We start from the raw sequence: 26,108 nt of genomic DNA, 5'->3' as shown, positions 1-26,108 counted from the left end.
TCTAGGCTATAAAGAGCTATAAATTATACACGTAAACATTCTACACTGTTCTTTAACAAACTTATGAATGTATTTGAGTTATACTGGCTATTTTCGTTGGAAGGCATTATTTCTAAATGTAAAAAGTCAACAAAAAGGTAAACACGACTTTTAGGCCTACATATAAAGTAAATATAATCCATTTTATTTACTCATATCATGTCGTTCATTTCATATCATTAATTCCTCTGATGTAGTCGACGTCATTAAGGGCATACAGTCGTAACAACTCGCTATGAAGATTCGTCTTACTTCATACTCAACCCCGTAGAGAAAAGGGATGAGGGTATCATATTATCATATTATGGAACACTGATACAAAATAACTCGATGACCAGTCATTTGTCTCTGTCAGTTGAGCAGTAGGCCTACCACACAGTAAACCTGATCACTACTTTCATTTTAATTGTCTTGCGCCGCTAACTTCCCTGCTACGGACGTGCTGTCATTCAAAGTGATGTCATCTTCACTGCCATCTCGTCATCCGTGCACTGCAATCGAGACTAAGAGCATTCAAAATCCCGTCTTTTCGAACCTTTTAAAAATAGTTTTGTTCCCGACTATGGAGTCGAAACTGTGTGAAGCTATTCCCAAATGTTATATACTGAAATCAAGTAAGAATGTAATACACTTCAAGACATGGCAAGAGTACGTCACTGATTTCAGAGGAGAGTTCATATTTTCTAGCGTCTAGTTAAATTTCGGAAACGCTATTCCCATGTAAATTTTTAGCGAGAAGGTTATCATTTCTCTTCATTCTCTTCATGCGCTTGAAATATCATAGGATATAAACTTCATGGTTCTGATCCTATTGAATTGTGATCACAATAATAATTATTAGGTGAATGTCGTATGGTCCACCTTTTTCTCCTTTTTCAATACTTTTTTTTTTTTTTGCTATTTGCTTTACGTCACACCAACACAGATAGGTCCTATGGCGACGATGGGATAGGAAAAGCCTAGGAAGTGGAAGGAAGCGGCCGTGGCCTTAATTAAGGTACAGCCCCGGTGTGAAAATGGGAAACCATGGAAAACCATCTTCAGGGCTGCCAATAGTGGGGCTCGAACCCACTATCTCCCAATTAATGGATACTGGCTGCACTTAAGCGACTGCAGCTATCGAGCTCAGTTTTTTCCAATACTATATTATGCAATATTATTGAATTACATTACTGAACTAAGGACTAGTTTTGGCCTTGGCTGGCCATCTTCAGCTTTAATGTAATACATCTAATAACTACACAAAAGTAAAAACACACAATTGACATTAGAATCTGGGATGAACTAAGTGTAAAATCTGAAAAATAAATTAGGCTCTAAATTCTTAGCATCTGGAGTATCCTCATCATGCAGAATCTTTCAATTTCAATTGCAAAACGGGAACTGGTAAATGTTGATTTTGTAGTCAGATCATCAATCACCAAATCTACTTGAGTGGTGTTAGCAGTATGCAAGCCACTGGATGCCACTATAAATAACCACCAGCTGTCGCAGAATTACTAGATGGTGTTTCCACATTCACCAATATAAATAAAATGAAATGTTCCCATAGTGCTTGTTAAAATCATGCTGAAATGCTATTGGACATTGTCAGGACGGCACATGAAGATATGATGGATGTCCATCATGGACACCGCAATGAACTGCGAATTTATACCAGCCACAAATTAAGAATGTGTCGGTTTTAACCATATCTTCAACAACGAAGAGGCCGGTATCAACAGCTCACTGTGGTTGAACGACGCCGTAAATAGGGCTACGTGAAGGTGGATTTTTCTTCCGCACTATTGCAGAACGACTTGGCAGGAATGTCTCCTCTGTGCATACATGCTGGCAGCAGCAGCCACGGGAAGGTACGCTTGCAAGAAGACCAGGCCCTGGATGTCCCCAAATCACCACCGAGAGGGAAGAACGCCGTATTCGGCGTATGGCTGTGGCCCAGCGGACTGCGTCTGCAGCAGTAATTCGAGCGGCAGTTGGCACCACAGAGACGCAACGAACTGTTCGAACTCAGTTACTTGAATGACAGCTCTGAGCTAGACGCCTGCGGCGTGCATTCCACTTACCCCAAACCACCGCCGTCTGCGACTTCAGTGGTGTCAAATGAGAGTTCATTGGAGGATGGAGTGGAGGTCTGTTGTGTTTTCCGATGAAAGCTGGTTCTGCCTTGGTGCCAATGATGGCCGTGTGTTGGTTAGGAGGAAGCCAGGTGAGCGTTTGCATCCTACCTGTCTGTGGCATCGACACACTAGACCTACACCAGGAGTTCTGGTCCGGGGAGCAATTTTCTATGACAGCAGGAGCCCTCTTGTTATCCCACGCACCCTGCCTGCAGATGTGTACATCCGTCTGGTGATTCAACCCGTTGTGCTGTTTTCCAACAGGATAATGCACGTGTCCATGCTGCTGTTGTAATCAGTCAATCAATCAATCTTTATTATTTTCCTCCAGATCTACAGTAACAAATACACACTTGATCTGTTAAAGGAGAAAAATAACAATGTCCAGCCTAAAAGCCAGAATAAACTAAAACGAAATGAACAACAGCTGATACTGATATATGGGCCATGAACAACTCCTTCTCAGAGAACCAATGGCGATAGCACTATGGCAAATGGCACATGTAGTTTAAAATCCTACATCTCACTTCCGGCTGGGCTCGCAACTTGGCGCGCTGCTGTTGTAATCCAACGTGCTCAACAGAGTGTCGAGATGTTGCCTTGGTCTGCTCGATCCCCTGATCTGTCTCCAATCGAGCACATATGGGACATCACAGGACGACAACTCCAGCGTCATCCACAACTGGCATTAACCGTCCCTGTACTGACCAACCAAGTGCAACAGGCATGGAATTCCATCCCACAAGCTGACATCTAGCACCTGTATGACACAATGCATGCACATTTGCATGCCTGCATTCAACAGTCAGGTGGTTATACCGGTTATTACTGGAACAGCATGACATATTTGCGATGGCTTTTCTTGCGTGAATATTAACTTGTAGTTTTGTACCTTTAATCAATTAAATAATTTACCTTGACAAATATTGTGACCTGTGTTTGAACAGTCATCAAGAGAGGACAGAGAGATTTTCTTTTGTGTCCTAAAAAATTATTGTAGTATATATAATTCGCTGGGGCCATCAAGGACCACGTTAAGTCTTGTTGCATTTGACACTGAACTTGGCCTTCTTTAGAGCCCAAATTTCCCTCATTCTTTGTGAATGGGCCTGCTTACGCTCCTCTGTCCAAGGGGCACCGTGTCTTCTCTTCGGTTGCTCGTCTCGGTTTAGCCCATTCGTCAATATTTTCTTGCAGAAGAGATCTCTGTTAAAGGCGTCTTCAGCTGAGATATGTAGCATTTGCAGATTTTCTTTGGTATTTCTAAACCAGGGAATTCTGGTTTGGGGGTTTGAATCAAAAGAGTGAAAGATTTCTTTAGTTAACTTTCTTCTGTCCAATCTTTTCAGATGACCGTAAAATCGTGCCCATCTTTTTCTGATTGTGTCGGTAATTTTCTCTATTTTGCTGTAGACTTCCTTGTTGGATCTCTTTTGATGGATTCCATTTCTGTACTTTGATCCCAAGATTCCTCTCACAATTTTGCGTTCTCTTTTCTCCAGTTCTTCAAGGAGTCCTTTGTTGGCATTTAGAGACAGGGTTTCGGCTGCATATAGAACTACTGGCTTCAGAACTGTTTCATAGTGACGTATCTTGGTGTTTTGGGAAAGGCATTTTTTGTTGTAGATTGTGCGGGATGTTTGGTAGGCTATTTCCAGTTTGCGTACTCGCTCTTGAAGTGCTTCTTTGTCCAGTCCATTTTTCATGATGATCTCACCCAGGTATTTGAATTTGTCTACTCGGGTGATGTCCCCGTATTTTGTATGGAGTTTTGGTGGAGCCTCTTTGATGTTACTCATTACTTCTGTTTTCTCAAACGATATCTGCAAACCAGTTTGTTCGGCAATTTCCTTTAAAATTTCAACTTGAGCTCTAGCGGTTTCTATGTCGGTTGAGAGAACAGCAATATCATCGGCAAATGCTAAGCAGTCTGTTGCGATCCCCTTGGATATGGTTCCTATTCTCAATGGACTGTAGTTGGTTTCCTATAATCTCACCCGCCAGGTTCTGATGATCTTTTCAAGAACACAGTTGAAGAGTATCGGGGATAGCCCATCACCTTGTCGGACTCCTGTTTTGTTGTCAAAGGAATGCGAGAGACATCCATGGAACTTCACCTTGGATTTTGTATCGGTCAGGGTGGCTCTAATTAATGCCAGCAGTTTCAAATCAACTCCAAATTCATTTAAGATGTTTAGCAGGACTTCCCGGTCAATGGAGTCGTACGCTTTCTTAAAGTCCACAAAGACAGACACATACTGCTTGGACCTTAGTGTACAATATCTGATGATCGTTTTGAGATTTTGGATCTGTTCAGCTGTTGAGTGACCTTTTCTGAACCCTCCTTGGTATTCACCTATTTGATGTTCGACTTGTGCTTCCAAACGCTCCAGGATGGCAAGTGATAGAATTTTGTAAGTCACGGGTAGCAAAGATATTCCTCTGTAGTTGTAGATGTTCTTCATGCTGCCTTTTTTGTGTAATGGATGGATCAAAGCTATTTTCCAATCTTCGGGTAGGGTCTCCTTGTTCCAAATTTCTTCTATTTGCTTTTGCAAGATATCAAGTGATTCTTCTGGGGCATATTTCCATAGTTCTGCTACTACTGAGTCTTCCCCCAGCGCTTTGTTATTTTTGAGACGGGCAATGTGGCGCTTGATTTCATCTCTGTCGGGTGGTCTGGAATCTGGGTACCTGAGTAAGGGTTCCTTGGTCTCAATGGCGCTTTGCGGTTTAGAGCAATTAAGTAAATTCTTGAAGTAATCTGCCAGAATGCTGCAATTTTCTTCATTTGACGTCGCCAGTGTGCCGTCCGTTCGCTCAAAGCATAGAGATGGTGGTTTATAGCCAGTGAGTTTGCGTTTGAAGGCTCTGTAGTACTCTCTGCTGTCATTCTTCCTAAAGTTTTGTTCTATCTTTTCAATGAGAGATTTTTCGTATTTACGTTTCTCAGTTCTGAACACCCTAGCTGCTTGGGCACGTTGGGTTTTGTAGGTTTCCCAATCATTTTCTGATTTCGTACAGTTGTACTGTTTCCACACATTGAGTCTTTCTTGGAGGACTGATTCGCAGGTACTATTCCACCAGATATTTTTTTTTTTTTAATTTTGGAAACCTCAAGAAAAGACTTTAAGGACACTGAAACCTTAACCACTGTTATGCATTTTTTAAAAATTATCTATCTAAATTTGGAAATGTGAAGAGAAAGAGACATTGCAGGAATTTTTAAATATTGTGTAATTGTGTTTTAGTATTGAAAGCAACGTTTGAGGCAGCTTGTATTGGTATGTGAAGAGCCATTTAGCAATCGAACTCTCCAGAACTTGCCCATTTAAGGAAGTGTATTTCAATTGGTTGGAATAACAACCATTTTAATTGGTGAATATGGAGATCCGGCGAAATTCTGTGTCCTGATTGGTTATTTCGTGATCGGCCCATTTTAGGCCTCTGCCAGCTTCATGTGGGCGATGCGTGTGTTCTGGGTCTTTTCCATCTGACCCATCTAGCGAGCGCTATTTACCAACTGATAAGCCCAATTTAGCACACTGGGGCGAAACGCTGGCAAGCAGGAATGAGCTAGCTGGGAAATTTATAATGTCCAATAACGAACTAACTACATTGGTATTATAAATTTACTATTCCCTATGGGAATCAACATCTATATCATCTGATGGCCAGGCAAGCATCAATTTTCAGAAATGAGACAAAGTCTCTCATAATGTATTGGCACTGCCAGTGGCTCTAAGTAGCCTACACAGTGGCCTCCACGGTATGCACTAGCCATGTGTCTTGGTGGGTGTGTTATTTACCAACTGATGAGTCCAATTTAGCACACTGGGGCAAAACGCTGGCAACCAGGAATGAGTTAGCTGAAAAATTGATAATGTCCAACAACGGACCAACTACATCACTACTATGTGATGTAACATGAGCACTTATCCAGGTCCTGCCAGAGTAGACGTCTATGGCATGCTACTTCTGAGGTTAGGTTACTCGTTTGCGATTTCCACCTTCCTATTATTAAGCTACTTGAGTATTTGACTATATCATAGACCAAAGAGGAGCACATGGCTGGTCACCGTGACCCATACTGCCATCCGGTTGTGGTTATTAGAACTACTATCGACCAGCAATACTCAGCCATATATTGAAAGAATGAGGAAACACACGGGAGTTTAAAATAATACGACCGGGCGAGTTGGCCGTGCGCGTAGAGGCGCGCGGCTGTGAGCTTGCATCCGGGAGATAGTAGGTTCGAATCCCACTATCGGCAGCCCTGAAGATGGTTTTCCGTGGTTTCCCATTTTCACACCAGGCAAATGCTGGGGCTGTACCTTAATTAAGGCCACGGCCGCTTCCTTCCAACTCCTAGGCCTTTCCTATCCCATCGTCGCCATAAGACCTATCTGTGTCGGAGCGACGTAAAGCCCCTAGCAAAAAATAAAATAAAAAATAATACGAAAATTACTGAAACTGCTCTGAAAATCGGGGAATAGGTCACGGTGATCGGGAGATCAGTCACGGCGATCGGGAGATCAGGAAGAACAATGAAAAATCGGGAGTATCCTGCTTAAATCAGGATAGTTGCGTCAGTTTACGTTTCACAGAGAAACGTGTCTTTGAAAGAACATCTTGACTGTTCACGGGGAAGGGATTCTGAGAAGCAAAGAAGAACTTTGCCTTATTTTCTTTACATGGCAAGAGTCCAAAAGCTTATTATCATGTCTACATACAAAAGAGTTACTAAGGCAGATATGGAATTGTTTATTTTATTAAAATCCTAGCAGTCATTTCTCTTACAATCACTTCTATAGTGACAGGTTTTCTTTCCTACTGTTTTAACATCACACAAACATATTAACAGTTTTCAGTGACTCAAGGATAGGACTGGAAGGATAACAGTCATGGTCATAATTAAAGAAGAGCCCCAGCATTTGCCTGGTGCGAAAATGAGAAACGACGGAAAAACATCTTCATGGCTGCCAACGGTGGGATTCAAACCATCTTTTGAATGCAAGCTCACTGCTACGTGACCCCATCTACGCAGCCAAATCACTTGGTATAAACAGTGATATTAGCCTATTTAAGCTTTTGATAATCTCAACAACTCAAATATGGTTTCACTTTTAATGATCTCTACTCACCTAAAATCTCTCTGCTGGTAGTTGTAACAGTCTTATCTACTTTAAGAACTTCTTCAGGAGGACAGGCAGCATCCAGCAGTAACATGAAGATCTGAGTTCCACCTTGTTCACAGCTTCGCACCAAATGAACGATAAGATCTTTGAGAGCTTTGTCACCACCAAAATACTGACACCATGCAGGAGCGAGAGATGACAGCTGAGGCAGCATGCTCAGGTTCACTGTTAACAAAGCAGTATCATCTTTTAAATTAAATATCAAAACCTATGCTCATTAACATCTGAAGATGATGATGATGATGATGATGATGATGACGACAGTGACAATATTGCATGGCCATGGCTACAAATACAACTCTTTGGTTCTGATGCCACCGGAGTGACTTGTGTCTCAATTTTGATGTTCTACTTTTCTCCTAGTTAACATAATAGTCAATATTACAGTCAGCAGTACTAACAGTTTATCTCTATGTAAATGAATTAGAATGCTGAGAGGTAGATTTTTTTCCTTGGTGGGCAGCTAATAACTATGCCAGAGTTCTTCTGCAAGCCAATAAAAACTACTGATCTTGTCCAGCACAAACCAGTAGTCTTGAACACAACAATGTAGCTCACTAAGTAACTAATCAACAGCATTTATTACAGAAGATCTGGCCATTTCACATCCTTGTAACTCCTCTCACAGCCACAGAGTGCTAGCATTCATCCTGCTTGCAGAACCTAGGTAGCAGTCGGCTATCACTATGTGCCATGCTTAGTATCATTATCTAGTGACAGAAAGTGAATTATCATTGGTTTTCTGCTGTGTAAGGAAAGAAACAAGTGTCATTCCATGTGTTTTCATGCAATGGTCTTCTAAGAGAGGATTGGACTGGAGACTATTTCCAGACACTATAAGCCTGTTTGTTTCATTCTTTCATTAAGCATGCCCATTGGCCCTCCCGCATGAGTACATGACCTCAATTTAAAATGTATAAAATCTAAATAATTCATGTACATGAAACTACTGTATTTTTCCGAATCCAAAACAATGTTTTTTTTCTCAGAATCTCATGTGAAAAATCAAGGATCGTCTAGCATTCATGACTTAACAGTAATGAACATCACTGGCAGCTACCACGGTAACCACGCTGATTCCCTTCACCCCCCTGCACGCACAGAACTCGTTGACCATCAACGTCACCGTCTAATTCCCTCCTTGGGAACTTAGAATTTCCATTCGGAATTGCTAGGCGGGCAATAATTCCATTGTGGAGTTTTATCTCCCATATGCAGTTATCAGACTGTGCCTCTTATATAGGTCTTCTGATAAGTTCACCTGCATACACCCCAGCGTCAGTGGGTAGGGCCTGACACATCGCACTCTGATGAGTCTAGTGTCAGACCTAAGACGAAACGCTGGTTAATAGAGCAAACGCCGGAAAAGCCTTACATCTTATCTGTTTTTTTGACATGCTCTATTGGTGGAAAAATATCTAATTCCCTACTTGGGAACTTAGAATTTCCATTCGGAATTGCTAGGCAGGCAATAATTCCATTGTGGAGTTTTATCTCCCGTATGCAGTTATCAGACTGTGCCTCTTATATAGGGCTTCTGATTTCACCTGCATACACCCCAGCGTCAGTGGGTAGGGTCTGACACATCCCACTCTGATGAGTCTAGTGTCAGACCTAAGACGAAACACTGGTTAATAGAGCAAATGCCGGAAAAGCCTTACATCTGATCTGTTTTTTTGACATGCTCTATTGGTGGAAAAATATCTAATTCCCTCCTTGGGAACTTAGAATTTCCATTAGGTTAAAGAGGTCAAAGATGAAATTGTACGGTACATGTGCAAAAAATGCAAGGGCGGAATGGCCATACCACGGCACACTAAACTCACTGACCTTCAACATCCACGTCTTTATTAGACATCGCTAGCCGTAGAAGTCTGCCAAAGCTGGCAGGCAAGACATGCGTCTAGCGGCAGCCGGTTGTACCAGATAAAAGTAACAGTTTTATAGACTGCAAGAATATTTTCTAGATAGATCGTCGCAGACACATGTGGAACAGGTTTTGCTGGCAAATTTTCAATGGGTTTTCTTCAATATTACGATGCCAATTTTAAGTTAGCGGCTATTAAACTCTCAGAAATAAAGAATAATTGTGCAGCTGCAAGAAAATATGGACCGAGCGAGTTGGCCATGCAGTTAGGGGCGTGCAGCTGTGAGTTTGCATTTAGGAGGTAGTGGGTTCAAATCCCACTGTCGGCAGCCCTGAAGATGGTTTACTGTGGTTTCCCATTTACACACCAGGCTGTACCTTAATTAAGGCAACGGACGGTTCCTTCCATTCCTAGCCCTTCCCTATCCCATCACTGCCATAAGAACTGTGTCGGTGTGACATAAAGCAACTTGTAATTTTTTTTTTTTTAATCTGGCATAATTAAGCCAATGTTCAGTGTTGGCATGAAGACAAAAATAGTCTAAAAATGTGTAGTGCACAAGAAAGGCATTCATATGATTACACAAAGCTCCTTTTAAGCCTAATTTAATTTATTTGAAAGAAGAAGTGGGGAATATTTTGCATTCAGGATCATCTTGGATTTGGAGAAATACAGTATATGCCCAGTCGTTCATTTTAGGTGAAGGCAGGAAACTGTGGCACCCCTCTGATCACTGTGTTGTTTATAGTGCACATTTTATTGTCGAAGATTATAAAATTGGAACCATAAAAAGATATCTAAAATCAGGAAGTGTACCATCAGTGTTTCCTAACTACCCTAAATACAAGACGGTAAAACACAAGCAACCAAGGAGGCACAGTTAAAGGGAAGCCATGAACACCCTTATCATCATGGAGGAGGAAAACAAAGGAGTAACGAAATATTAGCTTCAGTGTGTACAATGACATTAATGAGGTAAATTAGGATAATATGCATTGTATCAAAAACAGTGTCCAGACCGATTATTTGATTCTTCTTGTTCACAAGTGCAAGGAAGTCAGGAATTAAAAACATGCAAATGACAGACAGGCATATAACGAAATTCTTGCAAGCTACTGCAAAGAAAGTGAAAAGGCAACATGGTCAGATTCATGAAAAGTTCAAGAAGGTGAATACAGTCGAACCTGCCCTTACAGACACTTTTATTAAGCAGACACCTCCCTATACACACATTTTCTACATGACACAGATTTTATTTTACTTAAGATATGTGTTAAGTAAGGCTCATTTAAGCAACCACCTCAAACACCAGACAGTGGACATTGTCATTAATCTCATCGACTTGGCCTTCAGCAGACACTTTACACATTCCAGGACATTTCTCTCCTTTTTTTTTTTTTTTTTTTTTTTTTTTTTTTACTGGCTTTGTCATCTTTCCTTTTAAAACCATTCCGCAGACATAAGGGAATTCCCTTTTTATGTCTGTACTATTTCAAGTCCAAGGAAAAGAGAGAAAGAAATACACATAAGAATGTTGTTGTAGCCATGGAATTGTTCTGGTCATTTTGTGTTCTAATTAGTATACATTCCGAGAATTCTACTCGCCCTGGAATGTTGTAGTAGCCATGGAATTGTTATGGTCATTTTGTGTTCTAATTAGTATACATTCCGAGAATTCTCTCGCCCTGGAATGTTGCCAGTGACTGTTTACTCACAAGTTATCATGGGGTTTTCCAACCTACCTTGTATCATTCTATCCATAACTCAGATTGACGCTAATAAGGTCGAAGTCAGTTAAACTTAACAAAAAAAAAAAAGACTTACATGTGGTAACTTTCACCAGTAAGTATGAGTAACAAGGGATAAACATGTTTGTATGTAGACAAGAAAAAATGTAATTGCAGACAGAATGAAAGGGCTTTCAGTGAGAGAAATCACGAGTACGGGTATAACACAATGGAATTATTTAACAGACTTTATTCCTTTTTCAAGATTATCACAGCAAAGAGAAGTGTGCTAAATTAACACAGACACAGCTGAATGATAACTTCCTGAAGCTGTAATGTTTGTAAAGGCTGTAAAATCACTTCTAATAACTCCCAGACAAATATTTAGTTAGAAATGATTTAGAATAATCAAAATAAAGATGTATGCTTATATTTGAGGGGGATGTTCTTTTCCGTTACAACTTAAGAATAAATTTTACAACCTTATTTCAACAAACATCTCTCGTAACAGACATTCTTCCACAGAACCGATGGTGTCCACAGAAGAGAGGTTCGATTGTAAACATAAGTATGGGAAAAGGCAAGGACTGGGAAGGTAGTGGCCAGGGTCTGAATTAAGGTACTGTCCCATAATTTACCTGGTGTAAAACGGGAAACTATCAAAAACATTCTTCAGGGCTGCCAACAGTGAGGCTCACACCCACCATTTCCCAAATAATGCAAGGTAACAGCTATTTGCTTCAAACCGTGTAGCCAACTCACATGGTCCACCTCTGAAACTTGGTTAGTCTTATATTTTATGTATTTCATGCTACAAAAAAAAACCTGACTATCCAAATATTAGCAATACTCACAGGTATGTAGCACATCACTAGTGAGTGCACGCAGCAGCATGGGAGACAACGATGCTAGCTGGAGTAGGAATGGAACTGTGGCACACCGCTGGGCTTTGTCTTCTGGACCTCCAGGTTCCAGGCTCCACTACAAGAGAATATCACAGAAGTAGAACAGAGGACAACATACTACAGAGATTCTTTCTCAATTATTTTAGTTTGTATATGTCAATTATCTATGACAGCTAATGGAGGACCTGTTGGGGATCCAACCAGCCTTCAGGCTGAATACCCCCCCCCCCCCCCCCACACACACACACACACACACACACACACACACACACACACACACACACACACACACACACACACACACACACACACACACACACACACACACACACACACACACACACACACACACACACACACACACACACACACACACACACACACACACACACACACACACACACACACACACACACACACACACACACACACACACACACACACACACACACACACACACACACCAGAATTTCAATAATCCTTACAAAAACAACCAAAATTCTTCAACAGTAATGGTATATTTTATCATTTTGATGTAAAAAGCATTTAGTTTCCCACAGGAAAAATATTTTACAAAAGGAATAAGGGGGCCTAGTTTAATGAGCTGGAAAGGGCCTAACAAGAAGTGGGGATTACCTGTGACAATATTTGGGAACTTGACCCCCCTCAAAAAGAAACTTCAAGCACACTGGTGTTTCCCAGAAAAGTTTTTTATAATAGGAGTGAAGAAAGGAAGAAACAACATCAAGAACAAATGTGGCAGTACTGGGCAATTTTAAACCCCATGGAAGAAACCAGTTGGAATAACAAGATCCATAGCAGGCTAAGGTAGTGGCCATCATCTTTGCCTGGTGTGAAAAAAACCATGGAAAATCATATTCAGGGCTGCCGATGGTAAGATTCAAACTCACCATCTCCCGAATGCAAGCTCACAGCTATGCAACCCGAATCACATAACCAACCCTCTCAGCAGTAATGACAGAAGATTATATATGAAATGTGAGTAAAATGTATAGAATTCTAATTAATACTAGTAACCTGTCACAGCAATGGCAAACAACGATTACAGTAGAAATGAAACTGATGATAAAGAAAATATGAGAAAAGTAATGGAGAATACTGAACTCTGGAAGGTCAATTATATGCCCTTAAACTTACACTTTCATTGTGACTACACACATGGAAGTTCTGAACTTTGGTAATTGCCCTATCAGAATCTACTGTAATATGACAACAGCAACAGAAGAAGATAGCACATGTGTGTTTGATGTTTCTACAAATAAGTAGACATGTTTTTGGGGTGCAAAATATAAATGCCTGAAATACTGTTCGTTACACTGGTTGAGGTAACTTAAGATGGAACACATTCCAATCAACAGGCTAGCACTTTGCGATAAGCCGGTGAGCTAGTGGTTGGGCTTGAGCTAGAAGATTTCAATGCTTCAATGGGCTGGGTGCAGAAACAAGGCTAGGCATGGCATCAATAGTCAGAACATGTATGACAAAAGCAGAAGTGTTGATTTTAAGACTATGCAGAATTGGAAGGAAAACTACTATATTTGAAAGAACTAACTTCCATGTTTGATATCATATTATTTTGCTATTTGCTTTACGTCGCACCGACACAGATATGTCTTATGGTGACGATGGGATTGGAAAGGTCTAGGAATGGGAAGGAAGCGGCCATGGCCTTAATTAAGGTACAGCCCCAGCATTTGCTGGTGTGAAAATGGGAAACCACGGAAAACCATCTTCAGGGCTGCCGACAGTGGGGTTCGAACCCACTATCTCCCGATTACTGGATACTGGCCGCACTTAAGCGACTGCAGCTATTGAGCTCGGTGATATATTAAAGGCATTTTCTGGGCAGATAGGACAAGTCTGATCTTTATTTTAATGCCTGGCCACACATTGGTATTCAATATACAAAACAAAATCAAGGTTAATAAACTTACAAAGGAAATGTTGAACATTCAGGCACTTAAGTGTAACAACTATAAAAATGAAAAACATATACAGTAAATAAATTAATATAGAAAATAAAGGCATTTGGCAACAACTGTGGAAAAAATAAGTGTGTGACACAAAGTTATGTTTGAAAAGTATGGTCCTAACAGATTTTCTGAATTCAAAATCAGTGGAAATAAAATCTTACCTTAAAAAGCTCAAGCAACGCATTCTTGATGTCTACAAAATGGCTTCCAGCAAGATGACCCAAGATTCCCACCACAGAGAGCAATTTTGGGGCCTGATACAAAAGTAAACACATGTTCGTTAAGTTAATACAATACACTGATTTGTTTCTGAGGAGTGGAACTACGTTAACAAAGGCAAATAAGGGCAAAACAAATGAGAAAGATCATTGGTAAAGGAGGAATCCTAAATGGATAGAACAGTGAAACCAGGATTATGGTGGCACAAACTCTTGAAGAGAATAAAGAAAGATTAACAAGAAAGATGTTCCTTATAAAAATGGAGAGAAAGAGATCTAAAGGGAGACCAAGACACAAATGGCTGAAAAGTGTAAAGGGGAGTATGGAAGAAAGAGGAAAAAAAACAGTAAAAGAGAGAAAGATAGAGGATATTTGACAGGCATGCATTCCCAACATGCTGTCAAAGGCTGCAATCTACTGATGATCTGAGTCTGGAGAAACTGCTGAAGGGTATGGACACAGACTTGGAAAAGGAGTACAAGATGAAAATAATCCAAAACCAAAGTAATGGAGTGCAGTCGAATGAAGGCAGGTGATGCAGGAACTATTAGATTAGGAAATTGAGTCTTAAAGGAAGTAGATGAATACTGTTGTTGGGTAGTTCAATAACTCACGATGGCATAAGTAGATAGGACATAAAATGCAGACTAGCACAAGCAAGAAAGGCCTTTCTTAACAAAAGAAATTTGCTCACTTCTAATACTGATATAAGAATTAAAAAGGTGTTTTTGCCTTCGTCTGGAGCATGGAACTGTATGGAAGTGAAACATGGACGATAACTAAGAAAGAAAGGAATAGAAGCTTTTGAAATGTGATGTTACAGAAGAATGCTTAAGGTGGAATGGGTAGATCAAATCACGAATGAAGAGATACGGAATCGAATTGGTGAGAGGAGAATGATTTGGTAAAATCTGAACAGAAGAAAACACAGAATGACAGGACACATCTTAAGATATCCAGGACTTGTTCAGTTAGTTTTTGAGAGAAGTGTAGGCAGTAAAAACAGCAAGAGTATACCAAGGTATGAATATAACAAACAGATTTAGAGTAGAAATAGGATGTAATAGTTAGATAGAAATGAAAAGGTTAGCACAGGATAGGGTGGCATGAAGACAGCTGCATCAAACTAGTCTATGGACTGATGAAGCAACAACAACAACCTTCAAATCCTTATCTAGCCATTATGTAGAATGGCAGGAACATGAATATGAACCTATAGCATAAACACACCAAATAACCTAGAAATTCATACATAGAAAGATACAAACTTGTGTGGAAATACATAGCAGTATTAGGAAAAAGACAATGAGCAGATAAGGGTGGGAAAAGGGAATAACAGAAAGAAGGGACAACAAACAGAGATGAGCTCATCCATGTGAAGATGTGGATATCAGTGGTGTTTACAAGAGGGAGAGGGAGAGAACACTGAACTAATTTTTAACTGAAACATAAAACAATACATAATTGTTATTATTGAATCTGTTTGTTAATTTCTCATATTCAAAGTAGCATCAGCACCCAGAAATTAATAAAGACTATAGAATACAGAATATTAAAATTTTCTTCAGCTTATTCCAGTTAATCCAGGGGGAAATGGAGCCACCCAGGCTCATGTTGGTTTAGGCCAGGGGTTAAAGGCCGGATGCCCTTCCTGATGCCATGAATTTTGAGATGAAAACCTCAAACCAAGATTGACTGGGATTTGAATCTCAGCCTTCTCGACGGGAGGCCAGCTGCTAAGCCACCGAGCTAATGAAGTTCCCTTCGAATTATTTTTTTCAATTTGCTGTACGTTGCACCAATACAGATAGGTCTTATGGCGATGATAATAATAATAATAATAATAATATATAATAATATATTTAATAATTTATTATTATTATTATTATTATTATTATTATTTTAAAAGGGTCAATGACCTAGAAGTTAGGCCCCTTTAAACAACAATAATATAATAATAACAATAACGGACCATTATATTGGTATTACAGTTGCGTCCTTGTATTCATCAAGGTGGTGCAGCTCTTTTCAGCTCAGATGAGCTGCATATAAGAGCACTAACCATTACACTAGAGAGGTGGACAATAATGTATGACAATCCCTTAGTCCCGTTTCTCGAGGTGGACAATAATAATAAATAATAATAAAACTTCAGCATTCCAAACACACGTCCTGAGAGCTGAAAATATTGTGACAATGAAGCCCAAGAGCTGGGCAACCAGCAGAAAGCAATAATGCCAGCAGCAGTGACAATGTGAACAAGGCCAGCAGCGAGCAAACAATAGCGCTGGTGAATTTTGAGGCTTACAATAAGGAAGTTCCTAGGAGAAGTTGATTAACAATGAAGAATGTGCCTACAGTGATCTGGAAGTGAAAACTACAAGAATCTTCTGAGGGCCTATAAAAGGAGCATACCTGGCAAGACTGAGTTAGTGTTGCATAAATTGTTAGTGACCTGGCGAGTTGGCAGTGCAGTTAGGGGCGTGCAGCTGTGAGCTTGCATCCAGGAGATAGTGGGTTCAAACTCCACTTTGGCAGCCCTGAAGATGGTTTTCTGTGGTTTCCCATTTTCACACCAGGTAAATTAATAAAGGCTACGGCCGCTTCCTTTCCACTCCTCGCCCTTTCCTATCCCATCGTAGCCGTAAGACCTATCTGTGTTGGTTCAACGTAAAACAAATTGTAAAAAAAAGAATGTTAGTGTACAAAACCAGACAGCAGAGATTCTGTGACTAATCACTCGTCAGGAGTGAGTCTGTCAGATGGCTACACAGAGTTCAACAAGTCTCACTAGCTGTGAACTGTTCTGGAATAACACTGCGCTATGAGAAGCCATGTAGAGAACAGTTCAATAAGCCAGTGTGCAATGTTTTCAATCATGATTGTGAGTAAAAACTGTAATACCAATATAATGGTCCGTTATTGGACATTATAAATTTTCCAGCTAACTCATTCTTGGTTGCCTGCGTTTCGCCCTCATGTGCTAAGTTGGGCTCGTCAGTTGGGACTTAGCACACCTCCCAAGACGCAAGGCTAGTGCATACCGTGGAGGCCACTGCATAGGCTACTTGAAGCCACCAGCAGTGCCAATGCACTATGAGAGCTATGTCTCATTTCCAAAAATTGATGCCTGCTTGGCCATCAGATGATATAGATGTTGATTCCCATACGGAACTTAAAATATTTGTCCTGAATGAGTAAATTTATAATACCAATATAATGGTCCGTTATTGGACATTATAAATTTTCCAGCTGCTTCTGCTTCTTCTTCTTCTTCTTGCACGGGACTACATGCATTGGAAGGAAGATTTCTGTAGTATGCATGATACACAGGGGGTATGTAATCTAATAAGTCTAAAATATCCTTGATTTTGGCTGGAAGGACAGGCCTAGGTCTGTTGTACTTGCATGGTAGGTGTTCAATACCGAATGATGGTATACGAGTTACTTTCTTTCTGAGATCTACAGAATCATACTCTTCAATAGAAGAGTATGAGTACTTGAAAAGTAACCTAAATGGATCCTCTTTACTGATTTTACAACATGTGATCTTGCTTAATAATGCCTTTTGCTTTGAATCGGAAACTGTTCATTTCATTATCTTATCCAGTAAAGGCGAAGCAGTGATAAACATGTCACGTGTCATCTTTACCACTGGAAACGGCATCGTAACCCTAGTCTTCCTAACAAGTTCCATCCATTGATCTGGAATGTAAATTGATGACACTTGCCTCTTTTTCTTCTCTATAAGGCCAAAGTCTCCGTCACATGGCAAATACATGTGACCTGCCACTAAATATTTATGTTCTATTATATTAAATCTTCCAGTCTGGACTAAAAACATCCACAAGCTAACTAAAAAAAAGTTTTTGTTTTGACCAAAACATGAATCAGAATACTATCAGGTGGTTAACATTATTAGGAACAGAAGTCTTTACATAATGCCGAAGGCATGAGATTATATCATCGGCCCCCCTTCCCACTACATACTCAGAGAGAGGTTAGCCAATTTTTGCATTCTGACAAAGGCTCTCAGGTAAAACACTCAAATTTTTACCCACTGTATTTCCTCTAAATGATCCCTGCTGATATTAGCACATGTAGGAATAGTTACTATTCATGTTGCTCAATAGATAGCAGCACGTAACTCAGTTTTTTAAAATTTTGAGGGTTAGACCATTTTTGCGAGCATGTCTTCAATTCAAGTTAGGAATACATGGATGAAGGAAGCAATACACATAAACCAGCTGCGATGGTGGGGTTATGTGAGGAGAATAGAGGAGGCCAGGTTCTCCATGACTTAGTTGTGGAGGGTAAGAGAAGTAGTTTTTTTGCTATAGTGGAAGCCATTTCTTTATCAGTTTCGACTTAATTAATCTATAACTGTTGAGTAGAAATTAAGCCTTAGTAAACAATTGCTTAATTAAGTAAGAATGCAATAAACCTCAAGATATAGCAGAGTGCATCACTGATTTCTGAGGTTACATTATATTTTCTCATGTCTGTTAATGATATCTCCCTTGTTGTGCTCCTAACGAAAAGGTGCATATGAGAAAAAAGTTTTTAGAAACTGATTTCCATTAAGGCTGGTAGTTTTCCATTAAGGTTGGTCCTGTATATTTTGTGCAAGGGTAAAACCACTGTTTCAACTTCCTATAAACCCCCAAACCAATCTGGGATTTATAAATAATATTGCCCCTAAAACCTACCCAAGGACAGGTGGATTCTAAACATCAAGATTGGTAGACTATATCCAGCAGTTTCCCAGTTATAACAACTCAACAAACAGACAAATCTACAAACAGACAGCAAAGCTGAAAAACATGTAGATGGTCATTATTAAACCTGAAATGGATAACTGCACAAAATCTTTGCCAAAATAGTCAATGTACAGATACACGGTCATTACAATTTTAGAGATAATGAATCTGCTCCATGTACAAGAACTTTCGGGCTACGTCCATTGAACTTAGCCTGTAAAATGAAGTTTTAATGACATCTCTCTTATTAATCATTCTATCAAAAAAGTGCAAATGAGAAAAATGTTTTAGAAATGGATTTCCATCAAGGCTAGTCGTTTCCCATCCAGGTTGGTCTGGTATATGTTGTGGGAGAGTAAAATCACTGTTTCGATTTCCTATAAACCCCCAGTCCACTCCGGGAATATGAAATGTTATGGACCTTAAAACCTACCTAATGATAGGGGGGCGGGTGCTAAATATGAAGTTTGGTTAAAATATTTCCAGTAGTTTTGCAGTTAAAAGGAATATGCTTTACACACACTCGCTTTCAGGATGAATCCGCTCGAACTTAGACTGAAAAATGGTCCGTTAATGATACCTCCTTTACTAATCCTCGTATCGATATTATGCACAAGAGAAAAATGTTTTTGAAATTGATTTCCATTAAGGCAGGTAGATGTTCATTAAGTTTGGTTGTGTATATTTTGTGGGAGTGCAAAATCATGGTCTCAGTTTCGTATAAGCCCCCAGTCAGTTCAGGGATTAAGAAACAATTTTCACCATAAAACCTACCCGAGGAAAGGTGGATTCTAAATATGATGTTTGGTAGAAACATATCCAGTAGTTTTCAAGTTATAAGAACTCAAACAGACACCAAAGCTGAAAAATATGTAGATGGTCATTAGCATACCTAAAACGGATAACTGAACCAAAATTTTGCCAAAATAGTCAATGTACAGACACACACTCATTACTATTTTATTTATATAGAAGATTAATTTCCATGGAATAGGAATAAATAACAAACCTTGGCTCCCTGTTCAACTGATCCATGCTGGCAGAAATCTTTCAGTCCGCATGACAATACACGAGTGATAACAGTATGAGGAAAACAGCTTCCCACATGTGCAACCACCCAATCAAAATGAGGACTATGGGCAACACTTGTGTCTGGAAGAAAGAACATGATTATTTAACAACAATTTAACAGAGGTTCAACAATCGCAATAATTGTAATGTTAATATCAGTTATGATTAAATTGTATAATGAGTTTAAAAAATTGCATTACCTAACAAAGCATTGATGCAAGCCTCTGGATCAGTATGCATAAGACATGATAGACATTGTGTGGTTATGTCAATAAGAGTCCGAGTGGCTCTACAAGACATCCATAGCTGTAGGGTCTCATTAAGTCCTGCTGACAACGGAACATGAGCTCGACCAGCGTAACGACTTGACAGCTCACCTAGGATAAACAACATAAATTAAAATCCCTCAAACCCATCAGGCATGCAGTTCAACTGAATGGCAATAATCGAGTAACTGAAAAAATTACCTCAATTTATTTTTCTACAAATTTTTTTTTTTTAATTTAGGGGCTAGTAACAATTATAGTATCACTCCCACATACTTTCTGAACGAGTGCTCTCTGATAACCCGTATGTAATGTGGCGTCTGTTTTTTCTGTATCTGTCTTCATGGGAATGAAGTGACCACAACCTCACAGTCACCTCCCAGCACTTGGCTGAATGGAGGTAAGATAAGAAAATACATTTTGGGGTAGGCTGACTGAAAGATTTCCTCTGAATTGTCTCCCAAGTCCATGGACACTGGTCATATAAATCTACAAATAGCTAAACTATCCTGAGCATTCCAATGTATATTCATTCTGACAAATTACAATATTTTTGTTGCTGATAAGAATTAAGTCATACTTCCCAGTGTCGACTTAGTTAAATGTAACATAAAAACTTGCAGTCTGTCAAACACACAAGAATTTCAGTATAAATTATAATACTATAAACATACCTGTAAAAATACACACTATTATACAAAGAATAACATGTTTCCTTTTACAAGAACATCCTCAGATTCTATCAAATCACTTAAAACATGCGTATATATGTACAGTATTGTTTACATTGCATAAACTTGTCAATGATAGTTTAGTGATAATATGAACAAGTATTGACAAATAATTAATTTACAAGTATTAACATAATGAAAAAACTTCTGCACTTATCTAGACTACCGACGCTAAGTCCGTTGTCACCAAACACTATTTCAGGACTGTGACTTTGTGTTTCAAACACAAACATCTGAAATAGTGTCTGGTGACAACGGACTTAGCATCGCCAGTCTAGATCAGAAGTTTTTTCATTATGTTACTGCTTGTAAAGTAATTATTTGTCAATACTTGTTCATATTATCACTAAACTCTCTATCTTTGACAAGTTCACACAACGCAAACAATACTGTACAAATATACGCATGCTTTAAGAAATCTCATAGAATCTGAGGATTTTTTTTTCTATTTGTTTTATGTCGCATCAACACCGATAGGTCTTAAGGCGACGATAGGATAGGAAAGGCCTAGGAATGGGAAGGAAGCGGCCGTGGCCTTAATTAAGGTACAGCCCCAGCATTTGCCTGGTGTGAAAATGGGAAACCATCTTCAGGGCTGCCGACAGTAGGGTTCAAACCCCACTATCTCCCGGATGCAAGCTCACAGCTGCGTGCCCCTAACCGCACAGCCAACTCGCACGGTCTGAGGATGTTCTGATAGAACAAAACATGTCGTTCTTTGTATAATAGTATGTATTTTTTACAGGTATGTTCATAGTGTTATAATTTATACTGAAATTGTTGTGTGTTTGACAAACTGAAATTTTTTAATGTAATAAGACAGAGTTTGAGGGATGTTCCACCATTCAACACATTGTAAAATACCGGTTTCGACTCCCTTGGAGTCATCATCAATTCCTGTTGAAAATTAATTCAGGGGGAATCTGATAACAATCATCATAATAAGAAAATCTAAAGGTGTTAGTCTGGAAAAACATCAATGGGTTGCAAGACATTACTTTGAAATGCAATGCATGCATGGCAAGCAGCACTTGGAACTTAATATGTTTCTAGTGCTGGCCTAAATTGTCCCGTGTTCATGGAACACGTAACACTGGAAACACATTCACTGTTGAACATGTGACACGGACACTTATAATGATATGAAACCTTGGCTCTCTAAGAGCGTTCTTAGACCTGACAGTTCTTCTATCTTAAAAAACTGGATAAAATGCACACACCTTGAAATAAATGTACAAAGACATGGTTCTAGTCTAGACTGTCGTGCGTTCATAGACATGGAAATACTGGTCGAAAACACACTTACGATATGAGACACTTACAACGATATGAAACAATTGGCATTTCAAGTATGTTACACAATTAGGAAAGGCAAAAGCCTGCATATTTTGTATCTTTAAGTTGCCTCCTGTCCGACAACGCGGTGTAGGGGGCAACGTGTCCACCTGTCACCAGGCGGCCCCGGGTTCGATTCCCGGCCGGGTCAGGGTTTTTTAATAGTAATTGATTAATATCCCTGGCCTGGGGACTGGGTGTTTGTGTTGTCCTTAACGTTCCTTGCCTCACATTCAACACTCTACACTTCCGCAATTCCACTTACACGCAGGTTCCTCTCAAATGGTAAAAGTAGTGGCAAAAGATCTTCATAGGTTGATGCCACGAACAAATATCTTTTTTTTTTTTTTTTTTTTTAAGTTGCTTCCTCTGTACTACACCACAAGGAATTTTACTAGCCTAAACATCAGATCTAAACTCTAATAAATCCCTCACATATTAGTACATACAAATGGACAGATGGAAAGATATAAAGATTTAATAACAGATAAACCAGGTCCAAAGTTCTATTACATATCATACACCAGTGCCTAAGGCCATTCTTCCAGAGAGAAATTCCTCCAGAACAGGCAGGTTTTCTTCAAGGTCAAGGTACAGGGGAGCAGCTACTTAACATTCAATAATTCATTGAAAAGATGTATGAATTCAACATACAAATGTTGATTTGCTTGTTAGATTACAAGAAAGCATTTGATTGTGTTTGTTGGTGCAAGCTTTGGGAAGTATTGCACGTCTTAGTATTTTCAATCTTCTTCTATGGCTGTGAATCATGGATAGTGAAGGATAAGGACAAAAAGTGCATCGATGCATTTGAAATGTGGTGCTGAAGGAGGATGCTATGAATACCTTGGGTAGAGAAAAGATCTAACTCATCCATAATCAAAGAACTTGGTATCCCAAAACAACTTCCCACTCTTGTTAGACGGAGAATCCTGCAGTTCTTTGGACATGTATTAAGGAGGGAGAAGTGAATATCGCAATTTATCTGAAAAAGCAATGCAGTTTACCCTCTTCCTTTGTAGGTTCACAATATTATTCATTTGGTTAATAAATATTAAGAATCTGTTCAATATATAATTCATTTTTAACAGTTCATTTCCAATTTTATAACTGTGTTTCCATGGGAATTCAAAACATGCTTTTAGATTTAGTATGTTTCTAGCACAACACACAATAAACCTGCTATATATAATTTAATGTGTGTTACTTCTACAGAAGGAATGTATAAATTTTACTGAAGTTTCTTTGCTTGCGATGATGTTTGATATATCACGCTATTTAATAATACATGAAGAAGGCCATGACCCAAGCTGCAACCAGATTTTGTTGAGGATATTCCTTCTATTTCTGAGTCTTGTAAATAGTGTAAGCAACACTTTGGTGCTATTCACAATCATTGTCGTGATAAGAGTATGAAAATCTGGATCCAGTAACCATGAGTAACTCTGCAGATTAACGCTACTTATGATTTTTAAAATATTTGTGGTGCTATTCACAATCATTATGCTGATAAAAGTATGGAAATGTGTTTCCAGAAACAAAAAATATCTTGACAGATTAACACTAGCTATGAGTTTAAAATGTTTGAACAGAATCTCTCCTTGGCCTTGCACGCGCGTGCGCGCGCGCGCGCGCACCCACACACACACACACACACACACACCCCTACTTCAAACACTGGGCCTGTATTCCACTGTAGAACCTTTGAGCTGATGTTGCCAAGGTTATGGACAGTCATTTCTTCATCTGATTCCTACAGCAGATGTAATGTGGTGCCAATATTTTGAAAACGGTTAGTTTTAGGGCCGTAAAACATGATTTTCGATGACTCGTAGGGACGTACTGAGTTTGGTTCTTTGTGTTGAGAGGCTTAAAATGAGCTTTGTGTTGTCCTTGTACGACAAATTTGATATTTTGAATATATTACCCTATGCTAATATGCCAAAGGGAATAAATCAAGGGAATGGAGAGGGATATCAAAATATCTTGTAGACAGTGTTAGCCGCAAGGTCCTAAAAGGTAAGTATACAACATTTTATTCAGATTGGTGAAATAGTTTGTACAGGGAGCGTGCACGGTACTAGTAACAGAGCGCTCTAGCGGAGTTCCCAGGATTAATACTGTGAGAGTGCATTCTGCTGAAGTGAAGACTTGCGTCATAGTTACGGCAAAAAATATCGTTGCATCTTGTCGTCATGATATGAAGTAGTGCTATGGAAGTTGTAATACAATATGGGTTTGAGTACATACACTTCCAAAATAGTTGCAAGTCAACAGTGAATAAAGGGCAGAAACTAGTTGACAGTGGCCATGTGTTACAGTTCTACGTTCTTTATTATTGGTGGCAAGAAATTTACTACCATACAAGCTATGTAAACAATGTCGTTGATATACGGAAACACATCTTTAGGAATATTTTTCAAGATTTTGAAAATTCTCACCCTCTGTATGCATCTTTCAACATGAATTCGCAGACTTGCTACACTCTGAGTTTGTAACACTTCATCTTCTGTAAATCTCCCATTGTGAAGAAAAGGCGGCATAACAAGTAAAGAAAGAGGTGACTGTGTTTTAACACCTGGGAATACTTTGTAGGCTAATATAACGTCCCCTTCACTCAAAAGATTTAGGAAGCCTGAATTGTTAACAATAAAAGTATCCCTAGTTCTTCCACCACAACAAGGGGAAACAAAAACAATAGTACCGTTTGGGACCACGGCTAATAAAAATTTAAATGTATAACATGACTTGTACGAAGAGTACATGTAACATCTCTCATCTATTCTTGCTGGCGATTCTGTAATCTATTATAACTCGTGCATCAGAATAAAGTGTTTTAAAAGCACGGGGCAAAGTGTTTTGCACGGATAGTTTGCTAGGCTAGAAAATAAAATTAGAAGTGCGTTTCTTGACTACTCCATGCAGCAGTAGTCTGATATACATCAAATATGACTGCCAAGGCAGCAAAGGTTTTACCTAATTTCATTTTCATTAAAAAGAGTAAACAAACATCATTATTACTTATATTTATAGACACTTTAGAAACAAAGAAAGAAAGTAAAAAATTGAATGTTTTAAATGAAAGACTTGTTAAATCCTTCAACTGTGCTTCACTTTTTATGCTCTGGTATCCATGAAATCCTCTGCATATGTCCAGGGGGGGTGTTGGGACCACAACTTTTATCCACCATCTCCGAAATACTTGGAGGTACTGTGCTTGAGTTGCACTGTGTGCCTACATCATTCCCACTAAAACACAAGTGAATTTGAAAGTCGTAGCTTCAATCTCAAATGCTGCTTGCATTTTTTTACACTCATTTTTCACAATAAATTTGTGAGTTTCCTGATTAGAAGATGTGTGCATATTTGAACATTTCATTCGTTTACTCGCTCTTTCAAACCGGGATACATCACATTCTCTTTTTGGTTTCTTCTTATAGCTCTCATGAAACACAGATGGTATATATGATGGATGATTTTCAATATTACTTGGCTTTTCTCCAAAAAAAAAAAGGTTCACTGCAAATGACGGAGCATTTGGTGGGTTCCCATGGAATTCCATCTGCACTGAAATGCAGGAAAACATTTGTTGTTATTATTATTATTATTATTATTATTATTATTATTATTATTATTATTATTATTATTATTATCATCATTATAAATATTCGGTGTAGTGAAGACATGTGAACATGGAAGGACATGAATGTAAACATACAAACCTGCTGCAATGCATACTTGAAATGAAATGTACTATTTCAAAGTGTACTGAAACGAACGTGTTCTTGACTTGGCATACCTGGTATGTTTGAATTGTGTGATATGAAATGTGTGATTTACGTCACAAATGAAATAAGGTACTGTACTTACTTTAT

At 39.1% G+C, this 26,108-nt stretch overlaps 1 protein-coding gene across 2 annotated transcripts in view; it reads right to left on the bottom strand.

Annotated features, from left to right (window-relative positions):
- The window catches only part of omd (integrator complex subunit 5 omd), a 135,996-nt gene that overhangs the window by 94,721 nt on the left and 15,167 nt on the right, over positions 1–26,108 (bottom strand). For both annotated transcript variants that reach the window (XM_067135447.2, XM_067135446.2), the window contains exons 4-8: positions 20,102–20,278; positions 19,840–19,982; positions 14,013–14,105; positions 11,807–11,933; positions 7,304–7,522 (exon numbers count right to left, since the gene is read on the bottom strand). In XM_067135447.2, coding sequence (XP_066991548.1) covers positions 7,304–7,522; positions 11,807–11,933; positions 14,013–14,105; positions 19,840–19,982; positions 20,102–20,278 — 759 coding nt within the window. The remainder of the gene's footprint in view (positions 1–7,303; positions 7,523–11,806; positions 11,934–14,012; positions 14,106–19,839; positions 19,983–20,101; positions 20,279–26,108) is intronic.

The sequence above is a fragment of the Anabrus simplex genome, chromosome 1 (assembly GCF_040414725.1).
Source record: "Anabrus simplex isolate iqAnaSimp1 chromosome 1, ASM4041472v1, whole genome shotgun sequence".
Classification (NCBI taxonomy): Eukaryota; Metazoa; Arthropoda; class Insecta; order Orthoptera; family Tettigoniidae; genus Anabrus; species Anabrus simplex.
The sequence above is the reverse complement of the archived record's forward strand: the minus strand, read 5'-3'. Positions and strand labels throughout refer to the sequence as shown.